Below are 16,634 nucleotides of genomic sequence, written 5' to 3' on the forward strand. Positions count from 1 at the left end.
CAGAGAACAGCTGTCCATCGGAGCACTGTTACTTAATCGAGCGGAGTGACTCATGCTGCCAGCTATGGCTGCCAAGTTTGGTCGAACATGTTATGTATATCGTTTATTGTTAAATTTGAATCACAGTTCCTATAATCACTGTTACATTGTTTTTATAGCTTTATTTTGGTGATATTCGAAAACGTATGGTTAAGCCATGTTTGTTTGTTGAAGTATGGAGTTAGCCTGATCATTTTATTTAAATTGTCTTATGGTTGTTATTGTCCGACTTGCATCCCATTGGGATTTTTGCACACAGCGTTGATGTCCGGTACTTTTTTTCTGGAAGATTTTTACTGGTTTTTCCTGGATGTTTTTGTTGCGAAACGTCTCTTTAAGATGTTCTTTGTTCATGATTTGGTTGTTACGGTTGCACCCTAGTCAAGAGGCTCATGGCTCAGAGGGCTCTACCTAATAAATGAAACTGAAAACTGAAGCAACCTTTGGATTTTAAATCACGATCTCCTGATTTTGAGCCGGGGGAACTCTCCCCATAGTACCACCTGGCCAAATTCTGAAACACAGTCTAACCTTGCACATGGCCAACAGTCGTGGTATTTAATTCCCAAATGTTGTCCACCCACCCACCCTCCTCCACCCACCACTCTGCCAAGGACACAGGGCTTGCGGGGATTTGCGCTGCGGAGAGACGTGTGCAATCTGTGTGCGCGCCCACGCACGCACGCGCGCCAACCACCGCCGCTGTCAATGAGACCACGCGGTGCTTAGAGGTCAAATGATGCCGATGGAAAAGAGAGTGGGACGTTACATAAAGAACAAGGAAGGTTCACAGATACAGCCGGCTGGGCACATTGCTATTAATAGCCCCCCCCTCACCCCGCTCTACTGCCTGTGTCAGTAGCTGATATAATTGTTTTAAATCGCCTATCGTTGATTGGTGACCTTTACGTTATTAGTTGAACCGGACAGGTGGCATACTGGTTGAGATAGAGTTCGCAACTTGCGAGCAATAAGTTAATGAGTTTAGAGTCCGAGACGTGGGGGGGTGTGGGGGTGGTTTATCCCTTCATCCCTCTGGGGTCAAACTGACAAGTTATGCTCTGTGAGAAATCAAAATCGGGTTGTGTGTTGTTGAGCTGACATGGCAATGTGGAATTTCTGCCAATTGGCTCACAGATGTAAATTGAGAAAGAAGCTGTCACTATTGTAAATGTATATATTTGTAAATGACCAGTCGGTGAGTTAAACCACTAAAAAAATTAACGCCCCATGAACAAGCGTCAGATTTAAACAACGTCAAATTTCTCCCCTGTACGAACGAGCATCGTGGCTGAACTCATCTCTGTGGACAGTCCCGAGTTCACCGATGGGAATCCCCATTCTCACGGCTAAAGCCAGACTCTCCATGGGAAGACAACTGTTGGGAAGATGGGCAAAGACCACCCGCCAATACGATTTAAACTCACACACCGGTTGTGCGTCGGGCCCTCTAAACGGGTATCAACAGAATAAGCATGATGGCATTACGAGGCTCGATTAGTTATTTCGGTAAAGTCACGTAGAATGGAAATAATAAAATAATAAAAATAAAACATTATAAAAGAATTATTATATTACTATATTATTTTATTATGTTTTATTTTTATTATTTTATTATTTCCATTCTACGTGACTTTACCGAAAGAACCAAGAAGATGAATCCCTGCAGTCACGAAAGCTTTAAATCGAAATTTGAGGCTCGATTAGCAATGCCAAGTGGGTTAGACTTCAATACTGTAATGAAATATACACAGTAATTCACACGTAACCCAGATGCAATGGTCAAAGCATACCACAGCAAGCCTAGCGCACAAGGCAGCGCTGGGCAGGGGGAAGCCTAACAAGGCAGTGCTGTCATCTCATCCCCAACGGCGTACCACAGACTCAGCTGCCTTGTAATGGGCAACAGTGAAAGAGCTTACAATGCATAAAGATGACTTGAAAACAAAATACAACAACTTAAAACGGGGACGCAAGATATTAAAGCTAAAAGGTGCAGCCCTGCACATTGCTTGCTCAACGCCACTGCTGGCGAAAGGGATTGGCAGACAGAGTTCAACAGCGTACTTGGCCTACTCTTCCACGTTTTTGCCAGACAACTTGGAGGCGGTACGAGTATGCACATTTTACCCCATCACATGTGACATCCAACTGCTGTGTACACATTTACGCAGCTTTGCTGGGAATGCCTCGCCAGGAGATAGAACTGGCGTTCATCGGCGGGGCAGAGCCAACCGTGGAAATTGCACATCCCCTATGGCAGGATGTGGTTTATTATGCATAGAACAATAACCACTCAATTCGCACAGGCACTGGCGCTCAATATAAAGCGATTACAAGTGGGGTCTACCCTCGAACGGGATTTGAAATCACGACCTTCCAATCGCAAGTTGCACCGTCCCAACCGCTGCGCTGCCAGGCCAGCAGGTATATCCAATTTTCACTCTGACATTGGCACCAAAAAAGCTTGTGCTTGTGATCAGTCTGCCACTATCCGCACGGCAGTGCAGAGAGCGCTAGTGCAGAGGTTAGCGCGCCGCACCACGAACCCAGCGATCAGAGTTCGATCCCTGCTCACGGCCAACACCAGTGACGATGATCTGAACTGGTCTTGGGCCTCCCCTAGGTCGACTCGGCCTCAAATCTGTACCTGGTGCGGTGTGTAAACATCGCCACTGCGGAGACAAAGGCGGCAGGGCGTGGTGCTGGCCACCCATCCCCTCGTGTGCCGTGCCGGCCTTCATAGGTGCTCGCTAACAGCACTTACCCCAACAGTCTGTTAAGGCTATACGGGGGGATTTTTTGTCTTTGTATTATCCACACAGGCTGGCAGATTATCCACACAGGCTGGCAGATTGCTGCTGTTCCTGCAGGGAGATTATACGAAAACAAGCAGAAGCCAGAACAGAGCAAGTTGACCACAAACTGACAAAACACGTAAACCTCACACATGGCCTGAATAAAACACGGAGTGTCTCACCGCTGCAGCGAGCAGTAAATAGATGCGCAGGTCTCTGTTGGCATCCTGAAGCCAGTGGAGGGAGTTATGCATTCTAATGCCAGGGGCCAGTCTCTCCACAAGACAATGACTGCTGACCTCCTACAAAGCGTTGCTCTATTTGCCTATCCAAGGGAGATGATGAGCTGAGCCAACCTCGGATTGTAAGTCAAGAGCCCAAGCAGCACCTGGCCAATATAATTTAATGTCAATTTAAACACAAAATAAAGACAAAGATCCCCCGGATAGCCTTAACAGAGTGATGAGGCTAGTGCTGTTAGCGAGTACCGGCACGGCACACGAGGGGGTGGGTGGCCAGCCCCATGCCCGGCCGCCTTTGTTTCTCCAGCGGCGATGTTTACACACCGCACCAGGTACTTATTGGAGGTTGAGTCGACCTAGGGGAGACCCAAGACCAGTTCAGATAATCATCACTGGTGTTGGTTGTGAGCGGGAATCGAACTCGGGTCGCTGTGTTCGTAGCACAGCACGCTCACCACTACACTACACGTGCACACGCACGTAGAGTGTTCTTGCAATTTTCACCAATTATGTCGCTCTCATGCAATTCGAGTATGGGCAGTGGATTCTCGTCCGACATAGAACTCTGTACAACAACGAGGCCGCATGCTTCTCATTGTAGCCCAAACGAGGTTTGGCAGTGGCCGTCCCCTTCAAGGGGTCTATCTTACGAAAAAACAACGCAGGCTTCTCTTCAATTGTGCAAGTGATGGTGACTGAATGGTCGTTATTATTTTTTTTGTCTGACGAATACAAATTGACATTACTTACATAATGCCCTCAAGAGTTGGCCGAGGATGAATGAAGCACACAGCACGAAATATAAACGCGGAAGATTGTTTTTTTAGTGCAAAATCACCGGAGCCTGACTTGAAACCAGAAACTCAATGCACTTGAGAACTTCAATTAATCGGTCTTCAACAAAAGTCAGAGCAAGAGTGCTCAGGCATGGTGGTGCCGTGTGGTCACAAAAAAAAACAGAGTATCACTGACTGGGAAGTCCCTGTCGTGGGAATGTGGAATTTCCACAGCTGTCTCTGGTCTGTAAATAGAAGGGGGGTGCTGCTCCATGCTCAATTGAGTAGGAACCACGCGAACATATTTGTTTACGTCTCGCAACTGAAAAGTGGTAAATAATTTCTCAGATGAATGACTGGAGTTCGAACCTATGACATAGTCGGTCAAAGAATTAATACTTTGATACAATCAGACACCCATCCACCACCCTGAGCAAGCAATACTACGATTTATGTCTCCCCACCCTGGGCAATTGGGGGTCACATGATAATTTTTTCTCAAATTTTTACCGTATTGCTTCGCGTTTCTTAGTGGCGTTGCTAGTTTGGCCTAAATTAGTCTAGGATCCTCATTTGCCTGAAGGGAACACTGCCGTATAATAATAGGAGTTTTCCCCTTTTTTCTGGCAAAAAAACTGAAACATTTTTACAAGGATTCATGTCTGCTATAACCACAAAACTTGATGGAGATGCTCACCCCGAGCCCTCGTTACTTTGATAGTGCATTGTCTTTGAGCTGTACGCCTTTTTGGCGTCCTCTGGTCGAGCACCAATTGGGTTGAGGCTCAAAAGAAAGCCGTCCCTTGGTGTGGACCAAACAATTTCAAGGACAATGAATATATTATCATAGTGTGTTTGTGTTTGCATTTGACTGCAAGTATTGTGGTTAATGCAGACATGAATCCTTGTAAAAAGGTTTCAGTTTTGTTGCCAGAAAAAAGGGGAAAACCCTATTATTATATTTTGGTACTGGCAAAGGAGGTCTACTGACGTATAATTTGCATAAATCGTAGACAATCGACACACACACACACGAGTAAAGGCACGCATCGTAAGCCCAGCCATCGATTTGATTCGACGAATCAATGCATTGTTCAGGTAGGCGACTTCCCCACTCAAGGCTATTTCTGATGCCAATAATACCGTGAATGGATCAAGGAAATACAAAGACTGGAATCGGGTCAAGGTTGGCTGAGCGCCGAGACACCATCTCCCGAAGACGCTCGCGGGAGGTGTGCGAACAAACGACGCCCAGGACAAACAGCAACGCGACACCGCACACATACAAAGTGACGGCGAATACAATATTTAAAAAATATATAAAATATCGCCTCAGCAAATGGAAGCCTTGATGCTGCGGGCAGTATATAAGGCGCAATTTACCGTGCGCCTTGGCGCCCGAGGCAATAATCACGCCGTGTCTTGCCTGAGGTGCACGCTGCCGCGCTCGCTGGCGCGTGACCCTTTTAATAGATACGCCGTCGCATTCAATCGGCGTGATTCCAGCCGGGGTCGGAGAGCTCGGCTCGCCAACGCGAGGTTGCAAAGGAAAGTTTCATTTCTCGGCCGAGGTACAATAATTTTACTAGTCCTATCATCCCATTCAGCGTCAATAAAATCAGCACCGCTTCGTGGGAAGTCGGTGGTTGGTTGCCTTTCGGGAGGGATTTGTCACCGGCATGAGAATGTGGAATTTCCAGCAGCAGTTCAGAGCCGCCAATTGGAATAGGTGACAAAGCCTTTGGCGTTGCAGCACCAACGTTTTGCAATAAAAAACAAACTTGTTTCCTCCCTAAACATTGTAAATCTTCCTTATAAAAATATCGTGAAGCAGAAGATTAGTGCTGGATACAGTCGTATTTACAAATGTCATTTGTAACTTTGATCCTTACCCGTGTATCGATAGTTCAATGTGTATGTGCCATTTTATTGAGGCACTCTGTGTTGTCTCGATGTGGTCTGGGACTGTTTTGCTGTCGTTTATGCTGCCTTGCCCAATCCTGACAAATCGGAGTTATATAATAAAAAATATTAATTTCTTATTTATTTATATTTCGTGACTTGCCATTGTCTCTATTTTGCACTCCTATTGTGTTTTTGCATTGTGTGCCGTTGCAACTTGTCCTGCCCCATGCTGGACATCTGTAACAAAAGAGCTTCGTAGCTCATCGGATTCATCCTGCAGTCACAATAAAGATGATACGGAGCGCCGACCCCCTGTTCGTTCGAGCAGGGAGACTCTGGCTCTTGAATGCGTGGAGACGCGGACGTGGGTTTAACACAGACCCCGGGTACGGGCGCTAACCACGCACAGCAATGCTGCCTGACAACGAGAAGCTCTCGTAAACCATCAATTTTGTAACAACCGCTCATTGAACTGCAAAAATATAACGGTACTCATTTAATCGAACCCAGAGAGATAATGGAGGGCCAGTCAACCACAAACCGATTTGAACCCACGACTTACGAACTTGTGAGCGAGGCGCTTCGGCCGTAGCACCACTCGGCCAGAGACCGCACTCGTTAATCAATTCCCAACAAAAGCTACGATTGCCAGAATTTCGGTCCCAACACACACGTAGCTGACAGCGATTGCCAGCTGTGGTTGACAGATGGTCCTCGTCAGTGCGAATAAACACACACACACACCTGCGTTTGCCTTGCAAATGGCACTCCTGCTTGCAGGCTGTGCGACAACCTGTCCCCATACTGTAGCTACACACGGCGGCAAGGCGAGGTCTGTACATATCCAGTATGTTGCCGTTATCCTGCCGTTTCTGGGTTTGAAGATGTATCGTGTTTTTGAAAAGTAGTTTTTGTCATGAATTTTGTAATGAGTGTGGTGGCCGAGTAGTAATGTCATTAGAGCATCTGACTCACTATTCGTAAGTCAATTGGTAAGGGCAGAAGGGTGGTGACGCAAGTGGGAACAATTGTGCCTCACAGCGAAGAAAAGCCTGGGTTTGATTCCCAACTCGGGGCATCTTTTCTCGTGTCAAGTTTGTATGTTCTCCCCCCTGTTCTGCACTAGTTTCCTCCGGGTTCCTCCAATTTCCTCCCATAGCTAACAACAACAACAAAAAACCCAACAATGGAACCGGTATTGGCCGAACATACCAATGCGGAAAGAAAAATAACTTAAAATTACTCAATCAGGATTATACGCAGCAGCAGCGGCAGCATCGCCCCCTCCTGCACAAACCTGGTAAGGGGCCCTCCTGAAAACGAGTCTTGAGACTCGGTGAGGCTTTCCCGAGTAAACGAGCGTCATGTTAAAACCAGGTTGTAAGTTCAAATCAGTTAGCGATTGACTCAGCCCATCATACCTCTGGGGCAGATTAAATCAAGTACTGTACTGCATTGTGGGAAATCAACAAATCAACACTGCTGTGTTCACGTTAAGGCATGATTTATCTATACGAGGAATACAATATTGTTTTAGGAGCTATTGTATGTTTAATTTCCCCAAAGTATTTTACCGTGTGTATTTTAAAATCCACTTCATCAATCATCATTTGCGTTTTGGGTAGATGGATACAATTTTCACAGGTAGATTTTTTTTACATTTTCCAACATTTCGGGTAAACAAAAGAAAGAAAATATTCCTACTGGACCAACAGGGATATACGATTTCATCTCTAGTATGTATGCGGCGCTTATTTTGCACCGTACATAGCCAACCAACCATGCTAATTGGAGGTTAATCGGAGGTATAACTGCAATTTAACCGTGCTTGAACAGTGCATAGAAAATGCAGCTATTTCCCTTACAAACGTTGAAAACCAGGGTCTCCCTAATGTAACTGTGATTAAGTGCCATCTGTTCATCACATAGCCGACCACAGGCCGTCGTGCCGTTGCACGGCAGGCACAGACACCGCACGTACATCGCACAACTCCTGATCATTATACTCGGCAACCAGTGAAAATGTTTTTACAGTTGCTCTTCAAATGCCATACGAATGAAAGACCTCTCGCTCTGTCCCTCTCTCAGCCCTGCCCTGTCCTTGTCAAGGCTCGCGGGAAGTCCGCTGTCGTTCGGGAAGTCTCTTCGTGAAACGGGACTTGAATTCTAGACGTGGTGGTGTGCACGGAGAATTCTAGTCAATGTACTCTCTCCCCCACGGCCACTGCACAGAGATGTCTTACTCCAGGTGGCGTCACGTGGGGCTGCAAGATGATGCGGCATCTCGGAATGGGACAAAAAAAAAACCTCGCGACCGCCATCCTCCGATGCCTTGCCAATAGAAATGTAGGTACACCATTCATAATAAAGGTTTTTGGGTTAGATCGCGTCAGTATAAATGTGTCGTAACCACCTGACACAGCCAGTAAGGTTTGTCACGTAAACAACGCGCCAATTAGTTACTACTTCAGCCCACCAGCATGTTGGAGAGTAAATCCACCACATTTACAATTTGAGTAAGATGCTTCGCTGGTAATTACATCCATAAACCACTTCGTTGAGCTATCATTTGTGGTAGCCAGGTCGCTTCTGAAAAAGAGCTATACAGCTCTGTGGGGCCTTAACCTGGTAAAATACAAAAAAATTGTTGAGTTTATAGTTCTAACCGGAGAAAGTCGAGGTGGTTCATTGGCCAGGCAGCTCATCAGCCATGGCGCCCAGCAGCTACAGCCCGCTGCTGTGCCGCGTTTCAATTCCGCCTCTCAAGCGAAGCGAGCCGCCTCTCGCACCATGTGCCGGTGCCAATTTAGTTTTTTTTCGCTTTGCACCTTCCAGCCTCGCAATTACATTACAAATGTGTCACTGGCGGCAATGTCCACAGGATGAGGAATATTCCATTCGAAATATTCTCGCAGAGAGAGTATAACTGAAAACTTATGTCACGTAACATTATCCAAACTGGAGGCTCACCTCTGATGAGGCCTCCAGAATTTGGTCGCTCGCCAAACCAACATGACATTTGTAGTTCTTTGAGCTAATTAACCATATTGGCACGAGAGAGAGGAAATTGGAAACAAATGACGAAAAGTGCAGTGGACACCTACTGGCTATCTGCCCATGGATTGTGATGACGATGATGATGACAGCTTAAATATTCAGGACTGAGTGAAATACACAACTTACAGTCAAGATCTTGTTGTGAAATTTCTGGTGACCGAGCCGAGACCATCAACCAACTAAAACTCTGATCCTAGTTTAACCACGGGCGGCTCATTTCTGGATACAAACCGACAACCTTCGAGCGACTCCACTCCCTGACTCGGCATCCGCCGCCGGGGCCACCCCAAGGGTGTGGATTTAGTCGACCCTGAAGTCAAACACCGTGACGCCCACTCCACTGTTCCCTCGTCGCGATGCTCCTGGCCGGGGGAGCACTGCGACAATGGAATACGTAAAAACGAGCCACACCGTCTCGAAGAGCCAGACTTGGCGCCGACCTGTGGGTGACAGCCCAGAAATGCCGACGGCTGTTTGACACGTGGTTTAGCCTGACCTGACCCTCTCACTGCGAGTGCTGATAGCTCAATTGGTGGCTTTGTGACTTGGCAGAGAGAAAACAAAGCTGATAAGAGAAGTGTCTGCAAACTCAACGGGGTAAATATTGCCACGTGGCACAAAGATCGCCCGTTTAGACTTTAGCGGCGAGTGTGTTGTTAGCAAGCGCCTATCAATGCTGTCACAGCACGAAAACGACTGGCGTTTGTAGGCAACGTTGCAGCCATTGGCTCCATAGTGTTGATTATTATACCTGGTATAACGCACTAATTTAAAGCTAGATCGACAGCCTCAGAAAACACTCACGGGGTTGATGTTGGACTTAGGTCACTGGGAGCGCAGGGCAGTGCATGAGCCACCATCCTACTGCTCCTCAAAGAGAAAGATCCCCTGTATAGCCTTAACAGACCGTTGGCCACGTGCCGATAGAGAACACCTCTGAAGGCCAGCACGGCGCACGAAGGGGTGAGTGGCCAGCACAACGCCTTTGTCTTCCTAGTGGAAATGTTTATACACCGCACCAGGTACTCATTTGAGGCCAAGCCGACCAAGGGGAGGCCCAGGACCGGTTCAGATAATTGTAACTGGTGTTGGCCATGAGCGGCAATCGAACTTGGGTCGCTGGGTACGTAGCGCAGCGCGCGCGAACCGCTACACCACTGCTCCGCACTGCTCCCCACGTGCTCACACACACACACACATAAGGGATGCTGGGATAAGTGCTGTTAGCGAGCACCTGACTCAAATATACAGTGTGGTCAGCATGATGGAAATCTGGCTGCCTTTCCTCTTAGTGACCTATGGAATCAGGCACCCATTTTTAACTCATGTGAGCTAGGGGGGCTCAAAGCCAGGTTGGATTAACCATGCTGGTATTAGGCCTGGCCAGAAATCATTCTCAGGTTTCAGAGGTCACAGTGTCATAAACTAAAACTCAACTTTTTTTTATTTTATTTCACCAGGTAAGGCCGACTGAGCTATGTAGCTCTTTTTCAGACAGCTCAACGAACTGGCTTATCATGCGGAAAAGTAGAACAGCCAAATACTCTGAACGCACGTTGATTATAAACGTGGAGGGGAAAACCGGAGGACGCAGAGAAAAATCCACTCGGCCACAGGGAGAGAGACATGCAAACTCCTACTATACAGGCGTCAGAGTCGGGATCGAACCCACAGCCTCCTGTATACCAGGCGAGGTAGTTAACAACTCAAAACAGATGGACCGGGATTCGAACCCAGCAAGCATCTCACTGGTGCTGGCTCAATGCTATGACAAAGTGCATTGGGGCCCTCTAAGTCACCTGGCTGCTGCCGAGGCCAATCTGCAGGTGAATCGTGGCTGCCTTAAATAAAGAGTCTGTCCCCTTCCATAGGAATGGGGAATTTTCACCTCCTTGCTCACAGCCATCAACAGAGATGAGTGACAGCCCGTGTTTGTCTGACGAGGGAGAAATTTTACTTTTTGACGTAAGGTAAGTGTGAACTTAAGTCAACGGTGTGTATGGTTTGTCCGATTGCAGACCAGTCCTCTAAATCACATGAATATGGAATTTCATCACTGGCTCAGAACCGCCATTGGAGATCAGCATGACTCCACACTTATTTGTGAATGAAGCTACATTTGCTACATGCCTGCACTCACGGTGGTTGCAAGCTAAGAAGGCTTGAGCCTGGACAGCACTTGGATGGGAGACCGCCGAGTAATACCAGGTGTCCATACTCTTTGGTTCTTTCGGTAAAGTCACGTAGGTATAAAAATAAAATAAATCACGACGTTAAAATAAAATCAATCACGACGTTTCGGGCGCAACACAAGCGTCTGTCATCAGGTGGGAAAGCTTGTGTTGCGCCCGAAACGTCGTGATTTATTTTATTTTATACCTACGTGACTTTACCGAAAGAACCAAAGAGTATGGATTCGTGCAGTCACGAAAGCTTCAAATCAATATTAATACCAGGTGCTCTCGGATTCAGGCTGCAAGCTGGCCATGTACGTATGCTGAACTTCTTTCGCACCGTATGTAGCCAACCAAGCGAATCGGGGTTGCTTGTGTGGTGGGTGTTTCTCGGGGTTACTCCTTGCTCTCCTCCCACATACCAAAACGCAAATTAATGGAATTAGTCCAAAATCCCAATTGCAAGGTACCTCGAGGAGTTACTGAGTAATGGGCATCATCATCATCAAAATCGTCAGTATTATTAGAGTCTAGTACAGGGGTCGGCAACCAAAATAACAAGAAGAGCCATTTCTTTCCAATTCGGTACAAAATTCAGTATTTCAAGAGCCGCAATGCATCTGAGTACATACTGTACATACGTACATATCGTCAAGAAGCAGCCCGTAAAGAGCCGCATGCGGCTCCGGAGCCGTAGGTTGCCGACCCCTGGTCTAGTAGGTTATAGCAGGTGCCAGGAAGAAAATGGGAAGTTCGAATGCCATGCGCATAACGGAAGAACATTCACACACGCACACATCCAGGCATGCAGGTGGGCAGCCACATACACACGTTCACACACACACACATAAAAAACAAAGACAAAGATCCCCCGTATAGGTTTGAACACTTGGTGAAAGTGCTGTTAGTGAACACGTATGAAGACTGGCACGGCACATGAGAGGGTGGGTGGTCAGCACTACGCACGGCCAGATTTGTTTTCACACCGGACCAGGTACTCATTTGAGGCCGAGTCGGCCTAGTGGAGGCCCAGGACCGGTTCAGACAATCGTCACTGGCATTGACCGTGAGCGGGAATCAAACTCGGGTCGCCGGGTTCGCAGTGCAGCGTGCTAAACACGACACTGCTGCTCCCCAGACACACACACACGCACACAACCCGCTGAGACACGCAGGCAGTCAGGGACACACAGACACACATGCACGCACCAGCCATAGCAGAAGATGGCCAGGTAAATTCCCAGGAAGGTGGCCACCGAGTGGCGGACTGCAGGGCTGGCATGGCTGGGGTGCAGGTAGAGCCGGAACCAGCACGCGGCGAGCAGCGCGAGCAGAAGGCATGCCACGAAGTTCACCTGCGCGCGCCGGTCAACAGCAACGGGAAGGTTTCAAGCAAACGCGCAAAGACCAAGAGAATCCCCCGTCAACATGATCGCAGCGCGGGTCGGAGCGGCACGGCCACTTGGGGCGGCGGCGGCTTCTCTCGCAGGGCCTGCACCGCCACGCAGCGGTTTGGCAGTCTCGTCGAAGGCTCGTTGGTCAACGAGCATTGGATCATTGGCCAACAAGCCCCCTACGAAGCACTGGAGAAGTAACAATCCACCGATTAAAATGTAGAGTTTGGTTTATAAGCATTAATTTATGCCGTGCACTTATTACACAATGACGGTTACAAGACCCGACAAGAATGTTTTATTTCAACAGTAAGCCTGAGACCGATTCATTAAATAATTATTGCGCCCGTTTTGCCTTACAAGGGTTTCACCGCCGCCTCCGTTTGGCACACGACAGGCAAATTCAAACACTCCCTTAGGCACGAGAGCCCAGAGTTTAATTGCTTTGGGCTATGCGAGATGGCACAATGTTGACTCAGCACGTTACACAACATTTCATAATCAGGTTTGAGTTAAAAGCCTGTTCTGCACTACTTGATCCACGCGGCCACTCATTTACCACCTCGTACATGACATCAGAGACCCTGCGGATTCACCGGCCCCTGCCATGGGAATGTGGAATTGCATCTACATTACTATGGCGGACATGAGCACCATTATATTTGTCGCACAAGAGGCCGGGTGGCATTACGGTTACAACCCTGTAACTGCGAGTTCCAAATCCTGCTCACTCAACCCATCATCCCATCTGGGTCGATAGTGGGAGGTAAAGCACCAGTGGTCACAGCATGTGGAGAGACCGACACCCCCGCCGACACAGAAATGTGGAATTCCGACAACTGGCTCTGGGTTACCGATGCCTGTGAGCGCAGACCCACGCTCATTCGAGCAGGGAGACGCTTTGACTTCGTGGTGCACGAGGAAGAGCAGAGGCGACGATCCGGTGGGGACAATGAGCAACAGATCGGCTGCAGGAATGGGGAAACGGCAAGTTGACGCTACGCCGGGCTGCAAAACCGCGCGCTCCATGCATTTGGGGTCAATGAAGAATTCGCCCTCCGATGCTTCCAAATCGAAGCGATTTGTTTCTAATGTGAGCATTGAGGTGGTGCTCACCCCTCCTGTTTGTGACCCTGTGCCAGTGATAGAAATACCGCAAGTTCAAGTTGAGTGGGTGCAGGGATTTCAACCCGGGTTTGGCCAGATTCAGGGGCAGCCGTGCAATCCGCTGCGGCAAGAGGACTCGTCGCAATGGTGGGACCTTGCGGCTGGTGTCAACTCATTTGAAGCGACCGCCTGAAGGGCCCAAACAGAGTGACTTCAGGGTGTGCCCTCGCCAGTGCACTGAATCCAGACCTCAGCCACCTGAGAGTAAACCGGGTTTTTAAGCCACGCGAGCTGCCAGTCTCAGCCCGATCATTAACGGCTTTAAGAAAGAAAAAAAACAGCCAACATTAACTTTTGCTTTTCTCTCATCTGGTTATTTTTGTAATCAATGTGCAGCTTAGTACGGTCGTACAGTAATTGATAAGTGGGCTGACACCCTCAAACTCATTGCGCACAAGAACATTGTGTAATCAGAGAAGGCTGCCGGGGGAAATGAACCCAACATCTCAGCAGCGCCGACAGAGGGCTGACACGGCCATCATGAACTTCTCGAAACACCCACCCAACTCCCAACCACCTGTGTCATTTTTTTGCTTTTTTTATCTATAGCAGGTGTAACGTTTCGGATCACGTGACCTACGTGAAGGGTAACTTTCATCAGCAAACATTTACTCGGCTGCATTAATGCGTCACTCTTTAAGCATTAAATCATCGAGTTGCCTACTTCAGTACTTGGCAAATGTTGTGACAACAGTTCATCATAACCGCGCAGGGGTTAATCATTAGCATGTCAGCAAGTATTGACCGCCTGCGTATATGTTTACATTCTCTTGATCCCCACGTGTGTTCAGCCAATATACTTTACACTCGCCATGCAGGGCACGAGCGCCTGTTCAATGCACATGCACGTCGCATGCTCGCACCATTTGCTGCGTTTGTGACCTCTGCCGAGGTGCGCAAAGACACTAGTTTCTCACGTCAGATGGAAATTCTTATCAAGCCGAGGCGGCAGTGTGCGGTCAGAATTCGCAGTCGCAGGGTTTACAAGTTCAAATCCTGGTCACGGGTCCACTCAGCACCATCATCCGGCTGGGACTGATGGAAGAAAATTAAAAAACCTTTACAGCTGATTTGTGTGCAAAGTCAACAACAGAGGTCATCCCAAGGACAGCCGAAACCCTCCATGGGAAGGTGGAATTTCCGCCACTGGGATCGGGGGGGGAGGTGTGAGGGGCCCGCCAACAGAAACGAGCGGCACCCCAACGTCCGTACACGGCGGCAGGAAGACGGTTCCCGCTTTAGTTTTTTTGTAAACGCACGGCACTGTACGTGCATCCGATGGGTGCAGGAGCCTTCGCCGCGTTAAAGTGGCTGCACAGTCGCACGCACGCTCACGCTGGATCCTTTGCCCCCCTCCTCCCTTTGCATTATTCATCGCTCGAGGTCATCCCGATCTCGGTTGGGTTGACGATTCCCGCATCCGGGCGCTTAGCAACCAAGCCCACGTCTCGTCTGTCCTTGGGAGGGCCGGATAGGATATTTGCTTCCGACGATGCCAGGGGCGAGACGCGCCTCGTACAGTGCGCGGTTGGAGCGATAAGCCGGCGGGGCCCGGGGCTCGCAGCCTCGAGCAGGGGGCACCGCGGACTGATGAGGCCACGGCGCCGGGCGGAAGAGGGGGGGGAGAGGCTCGCAAAAGTGCTGACCCACCCTCACGCGCGCTCTCTTGCCACGCTCGATTCGTTTATTCACCTCTTGGCGGTGAATAAATGAGCGGATGAATTTATACGCAGGCGAGAAAGGGTACGATACGCACCGCTTAGCACGTCGTGCTACGAACCCGGCGACCCGAGTTCGATTCCCGCTCACGGCAAGCACCGGCGACGATTATACAAACTGGTCATGGGCCTCCTCTAGGTCGACTTCATCTCAAATGAGTACCTGGTGTGGTGTGTAAACATCACCACTGGGGGGGGGACAAAGGCGGTTGGGCATGGTGCTGGCCATCCACCCCCTCGTGTGCCATGCCAGCCTTCATAGGTGCTCGCTAACAGGCTATATGGGGGATCTTTGTTTTTTATTTTGTCCAGCCATGCGATGACGTCGCCGCGATCGGCAGTTTTGAGCACTTAAATCGATGGGTGCGCCCACATCATCCCTGCAGGGTCGATAAAATAAGCAACCACTTTGTGTGAAGGCACTAGCCGTTGCGCTCTTCATAGAACTGTGCCCAGCACGTTGTGAAGGTGGAACTTCACGACTGGCTCAGGGCAAAGCAGCAGAGAAGAACGACGTCCTGAAGCTTTGATCGAGCAACACTCACACGCAAATATCCTCTTCTCAATACAGACTGCACCCGCAAGTACTCTAAGCGAGCACACATTATTACAGATGGCACGGCACACAAGCGGTAGTATGGATAAAACCTGTTCTTTTGGTAAAGTCAGGTAGATAGGTTCAAAGAAAATAAAAAACTATGACGTTTCGATCGCAACACAAGCGGTCGTCATTAGGAAAAGGGGGTTAGTGTCTTTCCAACAGACCTGTTCTTCACCTGAGGACGGCCGCTTGCGTTGTGGCCGAAACGTCGTGAGAATTATTTTATTATGTTTTAGTTTTATTATTTTATTATTTCCCTTCTACGTGACTTTACCGAAAGAACCAAGAAGAGGCAAACTGTTTATAAAGGCTTGAAATGGGCATAGCCCAAATGTCTGCAGCATGGGCGGTGGAAGCTAATGTTAATGTAAGTGATGGGCAGCGACCGCAAAGGCGGTGAGAGTTTTCCACCAATTAAAGGGCTGCCAGGTAAAAATTAGCATGTTAATGTAAGATCGGTGAGCGGCCTCCACGGCGAGCACGCTGAGATGGCTATGTTCATGTGAGAGATTAGCATGTTAATGTGAGAGATTAGCATGTTAATATAATATGATAGATTAGCATGTTAATGTGAGAGATTAGCATGTTAATGTCAAATTGGAGAGCCGAAAATAACAACTAACATCGGAAGGTGGCAGGATGGGAACATCACAGCCAGTTATGACTTAAACTGGTTGATAACATCCTTCCAATGATTGCTAAATTTGTACCCATCTTCTCGGTTGAAATTGTTTCTGAGTCTGTGTATATGGATGGTTTCATG

The 16,634-nt window shown here is 48.5% G+C and overlaps 1 protein-coding gene across 2 annotated transcripts in view; it reads right to left on the bottom strand.

Annotated features, from left to right (window-relative positions):
* LOC144944810 (membrane-bound glycerophospholipid O-acyltransferase 1-like) overlaps positions 1 to 16,634 on the bottom strand; it is an 84,825-nt gene that overhangs the window by 37,892 nt on the left and 30,299 nt on the right. Inside the window, exon 2 of one of the 2 annotated variants that reach the window (XM_078873081.1) lies at positions 12,201 to 12,346. The exons of the other annotated variant lie outside the window; for it this stretch is intronic. Coding sequence (XP_078729207.1) covers positions 12,201 to 12,346 — 146 coding nt within the window. The remainder of the gene's footprint in view (positions 1 to 12,200; positions 12,347 to 16,634) is intronic. 2 annotated transcript variants of the gene reach the window in all.

This window comes from Lampetra fluviatilis, chromosome 2 (genome assembly GCF_964198595.1).
Source record: "Lampetra fluviatilis chromosome 2, kcLamFluv1.1, whole genome shotgun sequence".
In the NCBI taxonomy this organism is placed as follows: Eukaryota; Metazoa; Chordata; class Hyperoartia; order Petromyzontiformes; family Petromyzontidae; genus Lampetra; species Lampetra fluviatilis.